We start from the raw sequence: 22043 nt of genomic DNA, 5'->3' as shown, positions 1-22043 counted from the left end.
TGGGCTCACACGGTGGAGGCCTCAGACCAAGCAACAAAGCAAGTGAAAAAAGAACTTGGGCAACAACAGTGGCTGGAATGGACCCCCCGCCCCGGCCCCGCAGGGGTGGGACAGGGGCTCAGGCTGTCTTCTAGAAGGCCGTGCAGGTGTCAAGGAAGGTAGAGAACTGTCCAGACCAATTGTAAACTTTATTGTCCCTGGAAGGATTCTGAAATCATGGACAACGAGCCCCCCTTGGCTGTATCTGGACCAGTGTGATCTCTGTGCCTCCTGGCATTTCGTTGTGATGGTTCTGTTCAGCCAAGAATCTTGGCCGAGCTGAGGGGGTGACGGGTGTGAAACCTTTGGCAGCCTAGTGTTGGCTTAGGCAAACTCTCCAACTGTAAAGAGAAAAGGAGGCTGTTCTGTGGGCCCAGAGGACAAGGGGCCCCTTCTGTTGCCTGGAGTCATGCTGGAGCCCCTGTCACAGGCCCAGAGTGGCCTTCTTTAAAAGGACATCTCACCCCTTTGGAGAAGAGCACCAGGTGTGGTTAGGTGATCTCCTGCGCCTGTGTGACAGACAACCAAGACCTGGTCACCCCACCCCCACCCCAAAGTTCCCAGCCAAGAGGGGGAGGGCTGAACCCCAGTACCCTAGGCTTTGGGAGCACAGGGGATGCACCTAAAACCCAAAGGGGGAGCAAGGGGAAGTTCAAGGGGTGATACCCGAGCTGACTCCCGGGTAGAGCAGTTTCTAGGTCACGAAAGCAGCAGGGGCCTTTGGATGGTTCCAGAATATTTGGTGACCTCGGGGTGACTTCCCTCTGCTTGCAGAGAAATGCAGCCTCACCCCTTGAATCTCCGGCTCCCACCAAAGAGCGGGTGTCTTCAACTTAGGAGTGACAGACACGCAGCGCCCTCTCGAGGCAAGTGGCCATTAGCAGGTGCGTTTTAAGTGTTTCTTGCGGATCTCTTGTATTTCATTTCTTTTCGTGGTCTGAGCAGGATGGGGTTGTGGATACAGCACGCAGTAGAGGCAGAAACAATGTATCTTTAGCGGGCTGCTGGCTTCAAAGGGCTTCTGATGTGTCCCCACCCACTGTGATGTTGAAAGCCTGGATGGCCGACACCTCAAAGTGTCCGCTTCAGGGAAGGTCCCACCTATCCGCCGTTTGTTGAATTTTTTAAAAACACCAACATTAAAGAATTCTATTAAATGCCTTTTCAGTCCTCTATTTAGATTACATTTTTGGTTCTGTTCCAAATAGGATATACTTCGAATACTTTCTAGTTTCCTGCCAAAGCATGCAGTCTGTGTCACATAAACCCACGGCAATTCATGTGGGTTCGTGGCTGCTGGCTTTTAGAAGTTTATCTCCTTAAGTGTGTTCTTTTTTGTCCTTTGTTGCTTCATTTATTTTGAGGGAGAGAGAAAGAGAGAGAGAGAGCGCGTGCACACTCAGACAAGTGTCGGAGGGGCAGAGACAGAGGGAGAGAGAGAATCCCAAGCAGGCTCCGTGCTGTCAGCACAGAGCCCGACGTGGGGCTTGATCTCACGAACCCTGAGGTCATGACCTGAGCCAAAATTGAAGAGTTGGGTGCTTAACCGACTGAGCCACTCAAACTCCCCAAGTGTGTGTGTGTGTGTGTGTGTGTGTGTGTTTTGTTGTTGTTGTTGTTTTTATAATTGCGGTGCTTATAAGTACACTGTTTATTGTTGTGTCACCGTGTCTAGCATGGAGTAGGTGCTTAGGAAATGTTCTTGAATTAGGAAATTCTTAATCACCACGTACAAGCACACAGTGAAGCCCTGTTAGGTACATTCACCTTGTTGTGTGGCCATCAGCACCCTCCACTTCCAGGATTTTTTTTTCTTACTGCGAAACTGCAGCTCTGTCCCCATTAGACGGTGCCCCACTCTGCCTCCCAGCAGCCCGTGGCAACCACAATTTGACTTTGTCCCTGTGCTTTGGACTATGTTAGGTGTTTCCTAGAAGTGGAATCGCACGACCTTGGTCTCTCCGTGACTGCCTTCTTTCACTAAGCCTCATGGCCTCCAGGTTCAAGTGTAGGGGGTGGCAGAATTTCCTTCCTTTGTAAGGACAGCGGATCACCCTTTTCTCATCCGCTCATCTGTCCGTGGACATCTGGGTTGTTTCTACCTTCCGGCTACTGTGAATGAAGCTGCTGCGAATAACGGACGTACCAACAGCTGTAGGAGTCCCCACTTGTAATTCTTTGGGGTGTATACCCCAGGAGTATCATCATGTGGTGATGCTATGTTTCATTTTCTGAGGAACCACCATCATGTTTTCCCTAGTGGCTGTGTCACTTTGGCATTTCTCCCAACTGTGCACGAGGGTTCCAGTGTCTCTCCGCATCCTCGCTAACACTTATTTTCTGTGTTGTTTTTTTTTTTTTTAATAGTAGCCATCCGAATGGGTGTCAGGTGATTGGTCATTCTGCTTTTGACTCCCATTTCCCTGAAGACGAGTAACATTGTGTATCTTCTCACATGCTTGTTGGCCGTCTGGGTGTCTTCTTTGGAGAAATGTCTGTTCAGGTCCCTTGACCATTTTTTAATGTTTTGTAATTTACTTTTAGTGATCTCTACACCCAGGTGGGGCTCAAACTCACAACCCCAAGATCAAGAGTGGCATGCCCTACTGACTGAGCCAAACGGGTGCCCCTCCTTTGATCCTTTTTAAATTTTTTAAAAATGTTTTTATTTATCTTAGAGACAGAGCATGAGCAGGGGAGGCGCAGAGAGAGAGGGAGACACAGGATCCAAAACAGGATCCGAGCTGTCAGCACAGAGCCCGATGTAGGGCTCCAGCCCACGAGCCCTGAAATCATGACCTGAGCTGAAGTCAGATGCCTAACTCACTGAGCCACCCAGGTGCCCTGGACCATTTTTAAATCAAGTTGTTTTGTTGGTGGTGAGTTTGCAGGAGTTCTTTATATATTCAGGATAGTCACCCCTTATCAGGCAAAATTTGCAAATATTTCCTCCCATTCCATAGGTTGCCTTTATATTCTGCTGATGGTGTCCTTTAGTGCACAAAAGTTTTTAATTTTGATGAAGCCCGATTTGCCTGCTGTCTTTAATTGCATGTGCCTTTGGTGTCCTATTCAAGAAATCTGACGAATCCAATGTTGAGAAGCTTTCCCCCTGTTTTTTGAGGGTTTTCTGGTTTCAATTTTGATGTTTAGGCTTTTGACCCATTTTGAGCTAATGTCTGTATCTGGTATAAGGTAAGGGTCCACCTTCATCCTTTGGGATGCAGACAGCCCTTTCTGCCATTTCCCCTCCCACAATTTGATGTAAAGTCAGTACTTTGTCTGCTGAATGGTCTGGACCCTGTTGTAAAAAGGCCCTTGACCACCTATACAAGGGTTTACTTCTGGGCTCTTTATTCAATTACATTGCATTGTATATCTATCTTTGTGTTAACATCATACTGGGTTGTTTTTTTTGTTTTTTTTTGTTTGGTTTGTTTTTGAGAGAAAGAGAATGAGCAGGGGAGGGGCAGAGAGAGAGGGGGACAGAAGCAGGCTCCTGGCTGATAGCAGCAAACCCGATGTGGGGCTTGAACTCACAAACCATGAGACCATGACCTGAGCTGAAGTGGACGCTCAACCGATTAATACCACACTGTTGTGATTACTGTAGATTTGTTTTCAAACCCGGAAGTGCAAGACCTTTAACTTGGCTCTTTGTCAAGATTGCTTTGGCTATTTGGGGGCCCTTGAGATTCCGTATGAACTTTAGGATGGACTTCTTTTCTGTTAAAAAAAAAAAAAGGCATTGCGATTTTGATGGGGTTCCTTTAAATCTGTAGATCACTGAGTAGTATCTTAATGTTATTATACTTAATGTTATTAAGTATTCCAATCCACTAACATGGGATATTTGGCCATTTATTTGTATCTTCTTCAATTTCTTTCAGTGATGTTTTATAGTTTTCAGTGTACAGGTCTTTCAACTCCTTGGTTGATTTTATTACTAAGTATTTGATTTTTTTTTCATACTATTGTAAATGGAATTATTTTTTAAATTTCCTTTTCTTAATATCCTTTTGTTTAGTGTATAGAAACATAACTGATTGTTTTGTATTGATTTTGTATTCTGCCACTTGGCCAAGTTTATTAGTTCTAATAGGGACTGTGTGTGTGTGTGCCATCTACAGGGTTTTCTACAGGTACATAGGATATATGTATAGATAGGTGTGTGTATATATATATATACATATATATATATATGTGGTCATTTTGTCTGAGGACAGAGATGGTTTCTTCCTTTCCAATTTGGATGTCTTTTATTTCTTTTTCTTGCCTAATTGCTCTGGCTAGCACTTCTATTACTGCATTAAATAGAAGAGGCCAATATAGACATCGATGTCTTATCCTTGCTTTCAGAAGAGAAGTTTTTAGTCTTTCACCATTGAATATGTTATCTATGGGGGCACTTGGGTGGCTCAGTTGGTGGGCTTCCAATTTTGGCTCAGATTGTGATCTTGCAGTTTGTGGGTTTGAGCCCCACATTGGGACCTCTGATGGCGGTGCAGAGGCTGCTTTGGATCCTCTGTCTCCCTGTCTCTCCCCTGCTCACAGTCTCCCTCTCTCTCAAATAGAAACATTAAAAAAAAAATGTAATCTATGGGCTTTTCATGTATACCCTTTATTAGTTGAAGTAGTTTCCTTTTAGTCTGTTTGTTGTTTTTGTCGTGAAAGGATATTAAATTTTTGTTCAAATGTTTTCTCTATATCAGCTGAGATGATCATGTGGTTTCTGTCCTTCATTCTGTTACTGTGGTGTATTAAATTGAGTAATTTTTCTGTGTTGAACCTTTCTTGTATTTCAGGAATAAATCCCACTTGGTTGGGTGTATAGTCCTTTCGATACACTCTTGAATTGTTTGGTAGTTTATTTATTTATTTATTTATTTATTTATTTATTTATTTATTTTTGAGGATTTTGCATTTATATTCATCAGGGATATTGGTCTGTCACTTATTTTTTTTTTAATTTTTTAAATATTTATTTTGAGAGAGAGGGAGACTCCAAATCTGAACTGCAGGCTCTGAGCTGTCATCAAGTAGCCCAACATGGGGTTCAAATTCACAAACCGTGAGATCATGACCTGAGCAGAAGTTGGACACTTAACCCAGTTGAGCCACCCAGACACCCCTGTAGTTTGTTTCTTGCAGTGTCTTTATCTGGCTTTGGTGTAGAAGTAATGCTGACCTCATAGAATGGATGTGGAGATGTTCCCCCTTCAATTTTTGGAGAGCTTGCAGAGGACTGTTTTTAATTCTTTAAATGTTTGGTAGAATTCACCAGTGAGGCCATCTGGTCCTGGGCCTTTTTTCCTTCTTTGTGAGGAGGTTTTTGATTACTATTTCAATATTCTTGCTAGTTATAGGTCTGTTCAGACTTTTTTTTAATTTGTCTTAATGCTTTTTTATTTTTGAGACAGAGACAGAGCGTGATCAGGGGAGGGGCAGACAGAGAGGGAGACACAGAATCAGAAGCAGGCTCCAGGCTCTGAGCTGTCAGCACGGAGCCAGATGCTGGGCTCAAACTCACAAACCATGAGATCATGACCTGAGCTAAAGTTGGATGCTTAACCAACTGAGCCACTCAGGCTCCCCGTCTGTTCAGATTTCTATTCCTTCATGATTCAATTTTGGCAAACCATATACTTCGAGGAATTTATTCATCTTTGTTATCCAGTTTGTCATACAATTGTTCATATTCCTAAAATCCCTTTGATTTTTGTAAAAACTGGTTGCAGTGTTCTGTATTTCATTTCTGATTTTAGTTGAGTACTTTTTTTTTTTTTTTTTTTTTTTTTTTTAGCCAATCTGGCTTATGTGTTGTCAGTTTTGTTGATCTTTAAAAAATGTTTTGTTACATTAATTTTCTCTGTATTCTCTGTTTCGTTTATCTCTGTTCTAACATTTGTGATTTCCTACTGTTAGTTTTGGGTTCAGTTTATTTTATTTCTTTATTTTTACTTCCTTAAGGTATAAAGTTAGTTGTTGATTTAGCATCTTTTTTCATTTAAGCATTTACAGGAAAAGAGTAAGTTAGTTGTTGATTTAGCATCTTTTTTCATTTAAGCATTTACAGGAAAAGAATGTACATTTTCTTTTTGGCACTGCTTTCTCTAAATCTGATGGTTTTGGTGTGTTTTATTTTACTTTTCACTTGTCTCAAGAGATTTGCTAATTTGCGGCACCTCGGTGGCTCAGTCATTTAAGCATCTGACTTTGGCTCATGTTAGGATCTTGCCATTCGTGGGTTTAAGCCTCACATCAAGCTCTGCACAGGCTCTCTCTCCCTTTCTCTCTGCCTGTGTCCTGCTCTCTCTCAAAATAAATAAAAAGTAAAAATATATTTGCTAATTTGCCTTGCGGTTTCTTTGACCCATTGTTTCATGGTGTGTTGTTGAATTTTGCACAATTTTTGATTTTTCCTATTTTCCACCTATTTTTAGTTGTGCTTCTTAGGAATTTGTTTTCACTGTGATTGGTAAAAGATATATTGTGTGGTTTCAGTTTTCAAAACTGTATTAACACTGCACGTATTTTGTGGCTTAACTGACGGTCTATTCTGGAGAATGCTCTCTGTGTTCCATGTGTGTTCCAATGTTCTGTGTGTGAGTTGAAAGTGGGTGGATGGGGGAGGGTTGAAGGACTCTTAAGAGTTGCTGTTTTCTCCCTTCACTTCTGTCCATGTTTGCTTCAGATTTTTAGAAGCTCTGATGTCTGGTGCATATATATTGTAATTGTTAGATCCTCTTGGTGAATTATGCGTCGATAAAAGGATTAATGGCCTCTCCTATCTCTTGCAACAGCTTTTTTTTTTTTTTCCCCCTTAAATTCTACTTGTCTGATACCTGCATAGCCATCCCTGCTCTATTTTGGTCATTATTTATATAGACTATCTTTTTCTATTCTTTGGCTTTCAACCTATGGGTGTCCTGAAATCTAGAGTGACTGGCTGGCAGATGGCGTAAAGTCAATTACTGGATTTTTCAGCTCCAGAATTTGGTTCCTTATTACAATTTGTCTTTGTCGACATTCTCCTTTTGCTTAGTTGTTGTTTTCGTAATTCAGCTTAGTCATCTGCTCCTCTTTTCCTCAGCTGACAGCAGATCCAGGACTGTTGTTTTCAAGTCTGAGGCCAGTTTTTCTTGAGAGTTGGTTTCTGGAGGTTGACGGTATTCCTGTGAATGGGCCCTGCCTCCCCGTTTCTTTGTGTGTCTCGTCATCTTTCGTTGAAACTGGGCATTTGAAAAGGCGTCCGCCTCTCCCATTCTTTGCAGACTGTCCCTGGGCCTGGGGAAGACCTTCACAAACCAGCCGGATAGAAAGGCTCAGGGTTCTCTCAAACATTTTTAGGGGGGGCTTTATCTTCTCTGGGCCTGTGGGTATTTTAAGTTCCCATCCCCAATATACGCAGCTGCCTTTAAAGGTCTAAATTTCCCCAGCAGCCTCCCCCCTGCTTCTTCTCAGGGGTCTAGATACATTGAATTCCTCTGCCGTAATCTGGCCCCTGGCCACCCGCCGGTCTGTGGACTCTCACATACGCACCCGTGACTGCTCTCAGCAACCTCAACCCCACACCCAGACTCTGCCATTACGGTCATCAGCACTCTGAGCCAGAAGAGACCGAAGCCTGTGCCTCTGGCGGCCCCCAGGCAAGTCAGAACGTTGTCACCAAGTTCCACACTTTCTCTTGCATCCTGAGGGATGAATTGGTTGGCTTTACTTGAAACCTTACTGTGACAGGCAAGCAAAAACACCATGCATGGGATTCCCTACGGTTCTGAGTGGAGCTTTTTCTTGCTCAGGCACTCCTGTGGTTGCTGCTGCTTCCAGAGTTCCCACAAAGCTACTTGGGGCCATTTTGTTACACGTTTGGTGTTCTCCTGGGGGACTGAAGGTCTTGGCTTCCTGGCCTGCCGTCTTGCCAGTGTGCCGTCTCTTTTCCTCTGCATTCTTTTTTAATTTTTTTATTTTTAAAAATTTACATCCAAATTAGTTAGCATATAGTGCAACAATGATTTCAGGAGTAGATTCCTTAGTGCCCCTTACCTATTTAGCCCAGCCCCCCTCCCACAACCCCTCCAGGAACCCTCTGTTTGTTCTCCGTATTTAAGAGTCTCGTGTTTTGTCCCCGTCCCTGTTTTTATATTATTGTTTCCCTTCCCTTATGTTCATCTGCTTTGTCCCTTAAAGTCCTCATATGAGTGAAGTCATATGGTATTTGTCTTTCTCTAATTTCCCTTAGCATAGTACCCTCCAGTTCCATCCACGTAGTTGCCAATGGTAAGATTTTACACTTTTTGATTGCCGAATAATACTCTGTTGTACGTATATACCACATTTGCTTTATCCATCCATCCATCCATCGGTGGATATTTGGGGTCTCTCCATCCTTTGGCTATTGTGGATAGTGCTGCTATAAACATGGGGGTGCACGTGTCCCTTCGAAACAGCACACCTGTATCCCGTGGATAAATGCCTAGTAGTGCCATTGCTGGGTGGTAGGGTAGTTCTGTTTTTAGCGTTTTGAGGACCCTCCATACTGTTTTCCGGCGTGGCTGCACCAGCTTGTATTCTTACCAGCAGCGCAAAAGAGATCCTCTTTCTCCGCATCCTCGCCAACATCTCTTGTTGCCTGAGTTGTTGATGTGAGCCCTTCTGACAGGTGTGAGGTGGTATCTCATTGTGGTTTTGATTTGCATTTGCCTGAGGATGAGTGATGTTAAAGAATTTTTCATGTGTCGGTTGGCCATCTGGATGTCTTCCTTGGAGAAGTGTCTATTCATGTCTTTTGCTCATTTCTTCACTGGATTATTTGTTTTTTGGGCATTGACTTTGATAAGTTCTTAATAGATATTGCATACTAACTCCTTTATCTGATATGTCATTTGCACATATCTTCTCCCATTCCGTCGGTTGCCTTTTAGTTTTGCTGTTTCCTTAGCTGTGCAGAAGTTTTTATTTTGATGAGGTCCCAGTAGTTCATTTTTGCTTTTGTTTCCCTTGCCTCCGGAGATGTGTTGAGTAAGAAGTTGCTGCGGCCAACATCAAAGAGGTTTTGGCCTGCTTTCTCCTTGAGGATTTTGATGCCTTCCTGTCTTACATTGAGGTCTTTCATCCATTTTGAGATCATTTTTGTGTACAGTGTAAGAAAGTGGTCCAGGTTCATTCTTCTACATGTCACTGTCCAGTTTTCCCAGCACCACATGCTGGAGAGACTGTCTTTATTCCACTGGATATTCTTTCCTGCTTTCTCAAAGATGCGTAGGCCATACGTTTGTGGGTCCATTTCTGGGTTCTCTTTTCTGTTCCGTTGATCTGAGTGTCTGTTCTTGGGCCGTGTTTTCCTCTGCATTTTGATCAGGATGTTTCCAGGGGTGCCTAGGTAGCCCAGTCGGGTGAGCGTCTGACTTCTGATTGTGGCTCAGGTCACGATCCCAGAGTCATGAAATCGAGCCCTGCATCAGGCTCTGTGCTGAGGGTGGCATCTGCTTGGGATTCTCTCTCTGTGAAACATTAAAAAAGATGTTTCCAATGCATTATTAGGTATCTCACTAGAAGAGTCCTGAATTACCTAAATTTCTTTAGTACATTATTCTTAAAGACCATCCTTGGATTCCAGAGATTGTTTAGTTTATTAATACATTAGTAACCTCTATATTCAAGTGTGAAGTTGGGCTTTTCTTTTTCTTCCTGTATTGTCCGTGTCCTTGCCGTGTGTTCATATCTTACTACTTCATTAACATGAGTTGGGGATAGAAAGGTTTCCTTTTCCTATTCTGGAAGTGTTACAGTAAATTATTTCAACTTGCCTCTAACATGATCTGGGCTTGGTGTGTACCATTTAAAAGTTTTTGTTTTGAGCTAATGACAGATTTTCAGAAGAAGGTTCAAAGATAGGGCCGGGAGGTCCCGTGTATCTTACATTCGGCTTCTTCCAGTGGCCACATCTTCGGTAATGAGAGCACAATATCCAAACCCAGACATTTACAGTGGTCGAAGGCATGTATCTAGTTCGGACATCTCCTTGAAGCTGTAGGTTTGTGTTACCACCACCACCACCAAAATACACAACTGTTCGACCACCAGAAACACCTCCCTTGGGCTACCTCTCCTTCCTCCATCGTCCCAGACCCAGACAGCAGCTGAGTTGTTCTTCATCTTTATAACTGGTCATTTTGAGAATGTTACGTAAATAAAATCATATGGCGCTTGACCTTAGGAGTTTGGGGTTTTTTTCCCCACTCAGCATAATGCTTTTGAGATTCATCCAAGTTGTTATCTGTACCAGTAGGGTGTTCCTTTTTATTGCTGAATATATCCCATGGTAGGGACATACCCACATTTGTTTAGCTGTGCACCAAAGGTAGGCACTTTGGTCTGTTTCAAGGTTTGGGCTCTTACAGATAATAGTGCTATGAATAATCATGTCCAGGCTTCTGTGTGAAACACAGGTTTTTATTTCTCTGGGATAGATACCCAGGAATGCAATTGCTGGATTATATTTTAAGTGTGTTCTTAGCTTTTTCTCCAGGGTGGCTGTACCATTGTATATTTCCCCACCAGCAATAGATGAGGGAATGAGTTTCTCTACATTTTTGCCAGGCTTTGGTGTTGCTGTTTTTTTCTAAACTGTTCTAGTAAGTATGTAGTGTTCTCATTTCCCTAATGACTAATACTGCTGAACACCTTTTTCTCCTGGGCCGGTTTGCCGCCTATATGTCCTCTTAGGTGAAATGTCTTCATGTGATCATTTTCTACTTAGATTTTTTTTTTTTTACTGTTAAATTTGAGTTTATATATTCTAGATAGAAGTCCTTTGTCAGATAAGTGGTTTGTAAACATTTTGTCCTGTATGAACGAGGTCTATTTTTTTCTTTTGTGAATCAGGCTTTTGGTGTCCTAATAAGTCAGCTTTGCCTGCTGTCTTTTAGACAACATTATAGTCTATAGATTCAGTTGATTTAATAGCTATGAGATTCTTCAGGTTAAAAAATCAATTTGTATTCAAGCTAGGTCTTGAAAGTTAGCAGCAATCTGTCCAGAGTTGTTGAATGACCTTTCAGTCTCTCCTCGATCTGTGGTTTTGACTTCTCCGTCATTCCTAGTTACTGTCTTTTTTCCCCTCTGGATCCCTTCTATTGTTCATCTCTTCCTGTTTGATTAAATTCCTCCCTTCTGCTTTCCCTGGTTTCTACAAAGGGTCAGCCAACGCTTTCTGTAAAGAATCAAACAGTAAATATTGTAGACTCTGCAGCCAGATCTGCAGCCCGTGTTGCAAATACACAGCCACGGATGGAGTGTGAACAAATGTGTGTGGCTTGCTCTGTTCCTTTAGTGACTGTCTCCCAGTGGGAAAGATATTTTCAGACAGGTCAGTGCTAATAATGTTTCATTTTTAACCTCGTATCATAGTTGACCTGGATATAAAATCTAACTCAGCATTTACTCTCTTAATTTAAGAGACTGGACTCTTGCTGGTGGGAGATTGGTTGTCTACCTGTTCCTTGAAAGATGACCTCTTACCCAAGCTGAAATGTCTTAATAGACATTTATGGTCAGTATTTGGGCGGCCTTGTGCTTCCTGAATCTGAGGCATCACACTCTCAAACCTCTTTGTGTTCTCATTCTGAAATTTCTGTTAGCACCTCACTTCACCCTCTGTTTTATATTTTCCAGTTAATTTTTTTTCTTCTGTCAAATGTGTTATGTTCCAAATTTCAGTAAATATTTATTAATTCTGGAAATTACTTTTGGAATCCCACTTACCATTTTCAGTTTCTTCCATGTATTCCATCTTCTCAAATGCTAGCATCTGAAGGTCTTAGTGAGTGGCAAAGAGTCTCTGTTTTGACCATATTCTACCCTGGGGCCTCAAAAGTCTCAGCAAGGAGGCCCTGGCTTCTGGGGACTCCACCTCTCCATGAGCCAGGTTTAGCAAGAATTCTGGTAAGTCGGTTTAGCCTGCATGACTGGTTACCTCGACATCCGACAGGGTTCCTCTCATCAGTCTGGCCTGCCTCCAACAAGAATCCTGCCAGCTTGATTGAGCAAGAACTCGCCTATCTCTCACGGTTCATCTTGGTAATTTTCCATCCACAGACCCCAACCCTGCTCAGCACTCAGTCCCCAGTTCTCCCTGTTGAGTTGAGCCCCATCTCTCACCCCTGTGGCCAAACCCCATTGCAGTGGTTCCCGCACCACTGTGATAGTCCCCCCGAATACAGCCCACCTTAGAGCTCTTTTACAAGCATCAGGAATAATTTTCCCTTTAACAGGGATTCTACTCCCCATGTTTGGTGCAGTTGCTGACTTTCAACCCTACATAGTGGACTTCAGCCACAGGAATCAGAGTGAAGGATAATATTGGTTGACCGAGGGCTTTCCAGACAGAGGAAAGTGTGTCCGTTAAAATCCCTGACGAGCAGATCTGTGGTTATAAATTTTCGGAAGCTGAGTTTATAGTTGTCTGACCTCCCAGAGCTATTAGCTCCTGTGCCAGAGGTCCCCGGATTTTCAAGACCTGGCTTGGACAGGGGGAGTCTTTGGGCTTCTTTTTCTCAGTAAGTAACCCTTTGCCCATAACTCAGAGTCAAAACAGAGCTCACTGTAAGAAGATGGAGTGCCTGTCCACCCCAAGGGAGCTAAGCAAAAGGAAGGAACTGGTTTTCCCTCTGGGAGGGAAGACACAGGTCAATGGGGCAGGAGTCAGACTCACTGCTGGCTGGGGCAGCTTACCACACTGTGGAGGAGGGTCCAGGGGCACGAAGCCCCGGGCACACAGGTGGATGTAGGCGGCAGCCAGGTTGCAGGCAGGAAAGAGCTCCTGGGTGCCACAGGTGTCCTGGGTGCACAGGCTGAGAAATGGGGTGGGGTCCACCTGAAAGCCAGCCATCAGAGTTAGGGTCCTTGCCCACTGCACCCTTGGGAGGAGCACCAAGGAGGGGCAGAGGCTGGATCAGGGCAGGGGAGTTCTTTTGCCTTCTGGTCTACCCGCTGCAGGGCTTCCCCTGGGGTCCAGACCCAGCCTCACACTCACCACACTGAAGCAGTTCCCCAGGCAGGAACGGGGGTCCTGGAAGAAGGCCCGGCAGGTGGGGCTCTGTCGGGGGCACTCGTGAGTTTTCTCCACGGCCCTACAGTCGCCACCCAGCTGGTGAGACAAACCCAAGACTCAGGCCTCCCCCCCTGGACCTCTCTTCTCCCGGGCATCTAAAACAGGTGCATCAGCTTCCGGAGCGGGTGGCTACCCCCTGGGTCTGAGCAGTTGTCTGCAGAGTTTGCATGCAGGGGGCCAAGCTCTGCCCACAGCCACGGAGCCCTGGTGAGGCCCAGCGGCTCACCTGCCAGGCACGGCCAAGCTCCTCCAGGCCGTGGGCCAGGGTGCCGTCCGGCAGCATCAGCTCGTTGGCGGCCTCGTTGTCGTTAGTGCCCAGGAGCCCGGCAGACACGCCTATGGGAAAAGGGGACGTGGGCAAGCCTGGCCAGGGTTCCCTGGGGGGCCGGACCCTCCACCCCTGACTCCCATGCCCCACCCTGGCTCTGACCCTTCACCAGAGGGAGGGAAGCCCTCGTGTGCCGAGCCACCGCAACAGCTCCTCTCGTGGCTGCTCAGGTTGGGAGCCCCCCAGGAAGCAGCAGCGGGAGGGGGTCCCGGGGAACCTGGCCCCCAGCCTCTCAAGGACAGCGAGTGCACCCCTGGCCAGGGATTGGCTGCCCTAGGACGCCTGCTGTGGTCGGCCGACCCCACAGGCCTGGCGGCCCCCAGCTGGGGCCCAGACCCACCGTGGAGCCAGAGGCCCAGAGTGACGCTGCAGAGGCCAGCCCGAACGTCACAGGTGATTGAGATGCCATCCTCACTGGCCAGCTTGACCCTGGGCACATCCCTCCTCGTCGCGGCAGGGGGCAGATCTCGGTGTGGACAGCTCTGCCTGGGCTCGGAGGACTCGTACAGCCTGTAGGTCTGGGGCCCAGACACGGGCTGAGGGGGACAGGCACCAGGCCCACGGGGCACCGGGTGGGAAGGGCGTGGGGCCCAGGACACAGGTGTGTGGATGGGACGGCCGGCAGGAGAGTGTCCTCCCCCTGGGCCCCTGCTCCTCCCACGCTCGGCACGGCTCACCTTCAGGCGGGGGTAGAACACCAGGGAAGTGTGGTTCAGCTGCACTGACACGGATGTGAGCCCTGAACTGGCCCGATTTAGCGTCAACGAGAAGGTGTTGTGAGCAAAATCCTTGGCCAGCAGCAGGCTCCCACAGTGGACATCCAGGCTCCATACCTGGCCATCGAAGGTCACCACGTGCCTGGCCCCGGCCACCACAGCATGGTCTGGGAGGAAGAGGTCGCCAGATAGGTGAGGATGGCCAGTTCGGGCCAGTGTCCTCTGGGGCAGCTCACGTACGGAGAAAGGGGTCTGTCCCCAGCTCTTCTTCCCAGCCCGCCACCCCGAAGTGAGCCATCTGCAGCCCAGTCAGCAGTAAAAAGAAACAAAGGACTGACACGTGCACGAGCCTTGTAAAGCTGGGGCGGGGAGGTGATGGCTGAGAGATGGCAGGTGGGGTCGTTTGAGGGAATGAAAATGTTCTAAAATCGACTGTGGGGACAGATGTGTATCCCTATGAATATACTCAAAGCCCCAGAATCATATGCTTTAGTAAGTGAATTGTGTGTCCCTGAAGCTACTGTAAAACAGACTTACATTAAAAAAACGACACACACACGACTGTGGCCAAAGGTCCGTCCCACACAAGGCAGGTACCACGGGGCCTGGCTCCGCCCTCTTCAAAGGCGGCTGATGGGGGGGGGGGGGGCGGGGACGGCCTGACCCATCCACCCTGAACCGCCCTGGGGCAGGGGCCTGGGCGTGGCAGCTGCTGGCTCACCCGGCCGCACAAGGAGGGGACAAAAGCCCCGAAAGCCCGTTGTCAGCTCTCCGAGCTGAAGGTCACAGGCCAGCCCAAGGTCACACACAGGTGGAGCTCAGACCCAGAGGCTCCTCCCTCACCTCTGCCTTGCACAGGAAGCACCCCTGCACCCCCCCCCCCCCAACCTGTGTGGTGGCAAGAACCTGTACCGATATCCCAGTCCCGCCAGGCCCCGGGTGCCACGCCTGCCCGTGGACTTCAGATCTGCCCCAGCACCAAGGAATTGTGCACCCAAAGGGCACCCGGGCCTGTGACCCACAGGAGGGAGCCAAGCTGTCACCGCCCCTTGGCAGACGGAGGGAGAAACCAAGTCCTCCAGGGGCCCCGAGCCCTCTCAACCACATCCGATGCCGGCACCGCCCACGACTGCAGGCGCTGCCTGACCCAGTCTGGACTCAATTAGCCGCCTTCCGATTCCAACTGGAGGTCTGCCTTCTGCGGCTCCAGCCCAGTGCAGTGGGAGGGAGCTGGCCTCGAGCCCCAAGCCACTTGGCCCACTTGCACCTTGGGTCCAGGCTCAGGCTTTCAAACTCTGGCTAGAAGCCCGGCTCTGCAGCCCAGCTCGAGGCCAGGATGACCTCGGGAAGCGCAGGAACCTCCGGGCCCAGCAGTACCAAGCTATGGCTCCTCTCACCCCGGCCCCCGGCCCCGTGTCTGCACCTGCAGGGTCCGGCCCCTGCACCCCAAGGGGCGCGGGGCTGAGCGGGGAGGAGGGGGGCGCAAGACTCACACTCATGGGGGCTCTGCAGCAGGCGGTGTTTGAGCCGGTAGTACGCGGCCAGCACGTTGGTCCCGTACAGCTCGCGGAAGGGCAGCACCAGTTTCTCCACCAGGTAGCCGGTCACCCGGGCCACAGCCAGGGGCTCGTCCCCTGCAGGCAACAGTGGCAGCGTCACCAGCAACGAGCAGTTCCTGGAAAGAGCACGGGGGAGGTGGGAGACCCCAGTCGGACGGATGGGCCTTTGCTTCTGGAAGGAGGTGGAGGTAGAGGTGGAGGTGGGCGGGACAGGCTCGGGAGAGACACGATGGCTTCACCGGAAGGACGTACGTGGACTTGGGTCAGGTGGGGGCACCTCTGTGTGAACCCCGAGGGATGGATGGGCCCACCACTGGGGCCCCGCAAGGTGGGGGGTCAGAGGCAGCAAGAGCACTGGAGAAGCAGGGGATCAGAGCCCTGGGGACTGTGGGAATTACACAGGAAAGGGCAGACCCTGAAACTGTCTCAGGATGGAAAAGGGGGTCAGGTCGACCTTGTGGGGTCTGAAGGAGCACAGAGGTCTCATCGCACTGGGGCTAGACGTGGACAAGGACAACTTCACACCCTCCACTGCGGGTGCAGGACTTTTTCCTCCCCCACGGGGCCCAGGGGACCTGAGGCAGGGAGCAGCCTCAAAGGCCTTCTACCCCCGAAGTCCTTTTTACAGCACAAGCACCCAGGGGTGACCCGTTGCCAGGACCTCCCCAGACAGCCCCTTCCCTGTGCAAACAACCCCAACTGGGGACATCGTTCCTCCCGCGACCTGACACCCTCCCTGGGTTGCAGCTTCCGTCCGCCAGCTTGCATTGCAACCACACTGACAGCCAGGGCAGTGGGAGCATCATGCGTTCCCAGGAGGGGAAACCGAGGCACAAAGCAGTGACTGATCCAGCGCTGCCCAAGTTAGAGGTGCGTTCAAGTCCAAGCATTCCCCTGGTCCGGATGCTCTGTGTGGCCGCTGGCCCTAGGAGAAGGGCGCCACTGCCACCCTAAACACCCCCCTACAGATGGGCCCCCCCACCCCCGGCCTGTGAGGGGAAGGGACGCACACGCCGGGCCTCTGCTGCTGCTCCCGGGCTCGGTCCCTCTCTGATGATTCCCAAACTTGGATGCACGACACAGGCCATCAGCTGCCTGCTGGACACCTCCAGCTGGGAGTCCCCACGGGGTCTCAAGCTCAACACGTCCAGAATGGCCCCCTATCCCCACTCTGGTGGAGTACACTGAACAGAGGCCCCCAAAGACATCCAAGTGCCCGAGACCTAGGACTGCGGTAACTTATGTGGCCGAACACAGTTTGCAGGTGTGACAGGGTTAAGGATTATCCAGGGGAGCCGAGGACCATGACAGAACCACAAAAATGGAGGCCTGGGGCTCAGAAGCAGGAGCTACAAGGACAAAGGTCAGAAAGCAGGAGGGAGGGGCGGTGAGCCACACAGTGCAGGGGCCTCCAGCTGCTGGAGGAGGTCAAGGACACGGGGGCTCCACGGGGGGAACCGGCAGGGTCAGCATATTCTGACTGTGGGTTAAACTGATTCCGGGCTTCAGACTTCCAGAACTGTACAAGCATAAATCCATGTGGTTCTATTTATTTTGGGGGAGAGCGTAAGCAGGGGAGGGGCACACAGAGGGGGGCAGAGGCTCTGAGCTGACAGCAGGAAGCCGGACGCGGGGCTCGGACTCACAAACTGCAAGATCGGCTGAGGCCATGAAGTCAGACGCTCAACTGACTGAGCCACCCAGGTGCCCCAAAGCTGTGTTGTCTCAAGCCACCCAATTGGTGGGTGATGTGCTACAGCAGCAACAGGAAACGAAAAAAGCCCCGATGGGCTTTCCACCGCTCATGCCCCATTGCTCCATAAACGGACTCTCCATCTTGCCAAACCAAGGCCAAAACCCTCAGCACTGTTCCACCCCAGATGCAATCTCGTCCTCCAATCTACAGACCTGACCTTAACCCACATCCAGACTCTGACACGTCCCAGCCCTCCACGGCTACCACTGCTCAGCGGAGCCACCGTCCTGTCTCGCCTGGTCAGCCACCAAGAAACAACCACTTTTTTTCTCTTTTTTAAGTAGGCCTCACGAACAGTACGGAGCCTCACGCGGGACTTGAACTCACAATCCTGAGATCAAGAGTCGGATGCTCAACCGACTGAGTCCCCCCAGGTGCCCTTAAGTGACGACTCTTTACTGGGCTCCCCACCTGTATCCACACCACTCCCCTGCCCCCATATCTTTAGTCTCAACACCAGGACCACAGGGATCTTTCGAAAGGGGATACAGATCATGTCTTTCCTCAGCTCAAAATCTTCTGTGCGTTCCCATCTCAGAGGAGACGCCCAAGTCCTCACAAAGGCCCCAGGCTTCCTGGGTCCCTGTCACCTCTCAGGCTCTTACACCCTGTACTCCAGCCTGGCTTCCTCCATATTCCTCCAACAGGCAGGGCACATTCCCACCCCCGGGCCTTTGCACTGACTGTGCCCTCTGCCTGGAACTCTTCCCATGATGTCCATGGCTCACCACCCCAGCTCCTTCCAGCCCTTGTCCAAATGCTACCTTCTCCTTGAAGCAGACCATGGCTGCACCACTTCAAATGCACCCCCAACCCACTTGTCAAGCCTTTTTATTTCCCCCCGCCTCTAGCATTTACCACCTAACACACCAAATCAGAGGCTGGGAAACCATGGGTCAGGGGTCAGATCCAGTCTGTGTCCCGTTTCTGAACAGCCTGCAAGCTAACAAGGGCTTTTAGGTTTTAAAGGATTCTTGAAACACAAAACAAAGACTAAGCAAGAGACCATCTGGCCCACGAAGCCTGAACACTTCACTCCAGGGCCCTTTAGAGGAAAGGTTGGCTGACCCCTGGTGTAGATAACCTAGTTATATGTTCAGTCTAGCCCCCCGGGGTAGACTGTGGAGGGATCGGGGTCGTTCACTAGAACGCAGCACCTAGAACAGCTCCTGCTCAGAGAAAGCGTTCCTGAAACATCTATGGAACGAAGAAGCAGCCCATCTCCTCATCTGTAAAACCGGGACCGCAAACGTGTCCCTGGGAGGGTTGTCCTGAGGGAAAAACGAGACCCGGGGAGTTTCAGCCCAGTGTCCAGCCCGGGGCAGGAAGGCAGGGACGGACAGACGCCCAGGTACCTGGCCGAGAAGCTGTACACATCCAGCAAAGGCTTGCAGAGCCTCCTCAGAGCCTGTGACAAAGTGGCTTCGGCCCAAGACAGCATCTGGCGTGTGGCCTGCGGGGGGGCGGGCGGCGAGAGCCATCAGGGTTCCCGCCACCTAGCAGGGCCGCCTCCCACCCCCTCGCCCCGCCTCACCAGCTCCAAGGCGGCCCCGATGGGCCTGGGCCCAAGGGCCCGCAACCACCGCATGGCGGACTCGGCCCGCTCCTGCCACACCTCGTCCAGGGGCCGCAGCGTGACCTCCAGGTAAGCCTCCTTCAGCGTGGCCAGGGGCCCTGCAACAGGCAGCCAGCGCCCACTGTGAGGCCCCCGCAGTCCCGACGGCAGGCGAGATGCCATTGCCCGCACCCAGACCCAGGCCTGCAGGAAACATGGCCTGTTCCAGCAAACTAGGTGATGGCACCAGGGACCCTGGACAAGAGCCGGCTTAGCGGGCCTGAGACTTCCCCTCTGAGAGTCCCGTTCACAAGGTCAGCCCCTGGCTGGCACCTGGGATCCCAGATTTTAGGGAGGTGCCATCACCCCCAGAACCGGGAAGAGGGCCTCGTGCTGTGCCCCAGCTGTGCACACAAGTGGCTCGTGCTGAATATCCCTTTGCTTCTCCCAGCCCCAAAGCGGGGTAAGTGCCAGAGAAGGCTACCCACGTGACCAGCCCCCAAAGAAAACCCTGGGTACGAGGTCTCCAACGAGCTCTCCTGATGGACGATGTTAGACACATGTCAGCCCAGCTCGAAGTTGACGGAATTAAGGGTGGCCCAGGTGACCTCCTGGGGAGAAGATTCTGGAAGCTTGTGCCTCGTTGCCCCTTCCCCCCCCACACACTGGGCCTTGGCCCCTGCACCTCTTCCTCCATCTTGCTCTGCATGCTTTCGCTGTAACCACATGCTGAGAACTGAGGCCTAGCGAGCCACCGAACCTGGGGGTGGCCGTGGGGATTCTGACGCAGAGACATAAGCAGGGTGGGAGAGAAGGCCAGCTGTGAGCCCCGATGCTTCCCGAGGAGGGGCCAGAGGTTCCCCGCATCAACCCGGAGGGTGATCGGGGCAGCGGCTGCTTAGTAACTGGGAAGGAACCCTCAACCACACAGCCCCGCAGGCACTTATCACAGAACCAGGAACCGGCTCTGGAAGCATACAGCCGTGGGCCACCTAGAAACAAAGCTGCGTATTCCAAAGAAATCAGCGGGGATGGGAGACACGGGGGCAGCGGTCCCCTAAAGAAATCAGGCATAAGGGCTATTAGCGTGGAGACCTACAGCACGGAGGTCACACCCGGGCAACGTGAAGGCTGCAGGTCCCGGAGACCGAGCAGGCCGGGAGGGCTCCGGGGTCAGGCCCCCCCTCCTGCACTCACGTTCCACCTCCTTCCGCAGCTGCTCCAGCCCCGCCTGCAGCCTCTCCAGGTAGAGCGGCAAGTGGTGCGTCAGCGCCTGCCGGGCCCGGCTCTGGCCCCACAGGGCGGCCACGGCCCGGCCACCTGCCCGCACGGCTCCCAGCCCCACACGTGACAACTGTAGGAGGGGGCCCGCCACACCGTCCAGGGGGCCCGCCGGCTGCACCTGCGTGGGGAAATTGGGGCAGGATCAGGGCAAGGGTCTGGGGCACGCGGCACTCCAGGAGATTCTCACGTCTGGTGAGCAGAGGGCAGGGGATGGGCGCCGGGGGGAGAGGGGTGGCTGTCTCCGCACAGAGCCTCCTGTTCTCCGTGTCCCCGACACCCCAGCAGTCTACCCACCAGGCGCCGGAACGTTTCCACGTAGGCGTCCAAGCCTCGCATCCTCTTCTCCAGCTGGGCTTGCACTTGGGACCCAATAGCTGCCACACTAGGCTGCGGGCACAGAGGGATGGGCTGGGGGCTCCAGGGGGCTCCGCAGGACAGGGGCGCGTAGGAGGTTCTCAGGGCCTGTGACGGGGCCCCAGGATGCATCCACACACTACGGGGCCTCCTCTGACTTCCTCGGCACTGTTGGGCCCTTTCAGGGTCCAGCGGCTCTGTGTCCTCGGTCCCAGAGACAACAGCATCCCTCACGCCCCCCGCTGCCCGGCCGTCTCACCTCCACACGGCCCAGCAGGGTCCCCGGGCAGCCGTGCGCCTCCAGGTGGACACTCTGGTTGGCAGCCTGCAGGGTCAGGCGTCCCAGTGGCTGGACGGGCCGCCCGCTGTCCTGGAGCAGCACCTCGGCCTCAGCCATCCGCCCGTGGGCACACGCCCGCAGCACCACGCTCTCCTGTCGGCTCCCTGGAGCCAGGAAGGGGCCTGCTGTTGCTCCCCAGGACTCACCCGGTGGCCACCCTGCTGTCCACTCCACCTCCCCACAGCCTTCTGGAGCTTTCCGTCACCCACAGGCCCTAGAGTTCCCAGTCCTCCCGAGGCCTGGTCTCTTTCTCATCCCCCAGCCCATACCCACCTGGGTCCTGCCCATCTGGACCCTTCTCCCAGCCCCTCCTGACATCATACAGGTGGCCACAGGAAGCTCATCGTCACCTCCCGGGGGGGGGGGTGCCACAAAGTCCTAACGGGGTTTCCTTGACTCCTGAGCTCTCACCACCCCAATCTCAGTGCTCTCGGGGGCTGACCTGACAGATACTCTCAGCCTCTACTCACCTTCCTCATGGGCCACAGAGGCCTGGAGGCAGCCCCGGGCCCGGGACACCGACAGACTCGCTTTCGCGTTGCCATCGTCCACGGTTCCCTCCAGCTGGACCACACACCGAGAAGCCGGGGCGGAAACCCGGCCCCGGAGGCCGAGCCGCTGAGCCTCGGGGCTGAGGATCTGGGGGCGGGAAGGCACAGAGCAGCGTGCAGCCCGGCCCCGGCCCCTGGCTCTTGCCAGCCCCGGGCCTAGGGAGGGCAAAGACAGTGGCCACCCCTGCCCCACACCTCCAGGGATATTGGGACCCCCACGTACATCCCCCCCCCCCCCCACGAGGTTCCCAATCCCTACCGAGTGCAAAAAGTACCTATTCAACCCATATCTGGGACCTAACAGGCCAGGGGCACCCGCCATCCCCGAGGCTTACAAATTCCCGGTGCCAGGCCTCACCCCAGAGATGCTACCCTAACTGACCCGGGTGGCCCGGGGCTTGGCATTTTGGACATTCCTGGATGTTTCCACCTGCAGGCCATGTTTTC

At 51.4% G+C, this 22043-nt stretch overlaps 1 protein-coding gene across 1 annotated transcript in view; it reads right to left on the bottom strand.

The window, feature by feature from the left end:
- Positions 1-169: 169 nt before the first annotated feature.
- Positions 170-22043, bottom strand: part of LOC122471172 — a 162175-nt gene continuing 140301 nt past the window's right edge. The window contains exons 61-73 of the mRNA XM_043559463.1: positions 21516-21684; positions 20965-21149; positions 20646-20738; positions 20265-20469; positions 19047-19186; positions 18868-18965; positions 15691-15872; positions 14159-14364; positions 13822-13999; positions 13380-13489; positions 13076-13189; positions 12775-12916; positions 170-380 (exon numbers count right to left, since the gene is read on the bottom strand). Of these exons, the coding sequence (XP_043415398.1) occupies positions 364-380; positions 12775-12916; positions 13076-13189; positions 13380-13489; positions 13822-13999; positions 14159-14364; positions 15691-15872; positions 18868-18965; positions 19047-19186; positions 20265-20469; positions 20646-20738; positions 20965-21149; positions 21516-21684 (1839 nt within the window). The 3' untranslated portion in view covers positions 170-363. The remainder of the gene's footprint in view (positions 381-12774; positions 12917-13075; positions 13190-13379; positions 13490-13821; positions 14000-14158; positions 14365-15690; positions 15873-18867; positions 18966-19046; positions 19187-20264; positions 20470-20645; positions 20739-20964; positions 21150-21515; positions 21685-22043) is intronic.

The sequence above is a fragment of the Prionailurus bengalensis genome, chromosome E3, assembly GCF_016509475.1.
Source record: "Prionailurus bengalensis isolate Pbe53 chromosome E3, Fcat_Pben_1.1_paternal_pri, whole genome shotgun sequence".
Lineage (NCBI taxonomy): Eukaryota > Metazoa > Chordata > Mammalia > Carnivora > Felidae > Prionailurus > Prionailurus bengalensis.
Note: the sequence above shows the minus strand (reverse complement) of the source record. Positions and strands in the feature narration are given on the sequence as shown.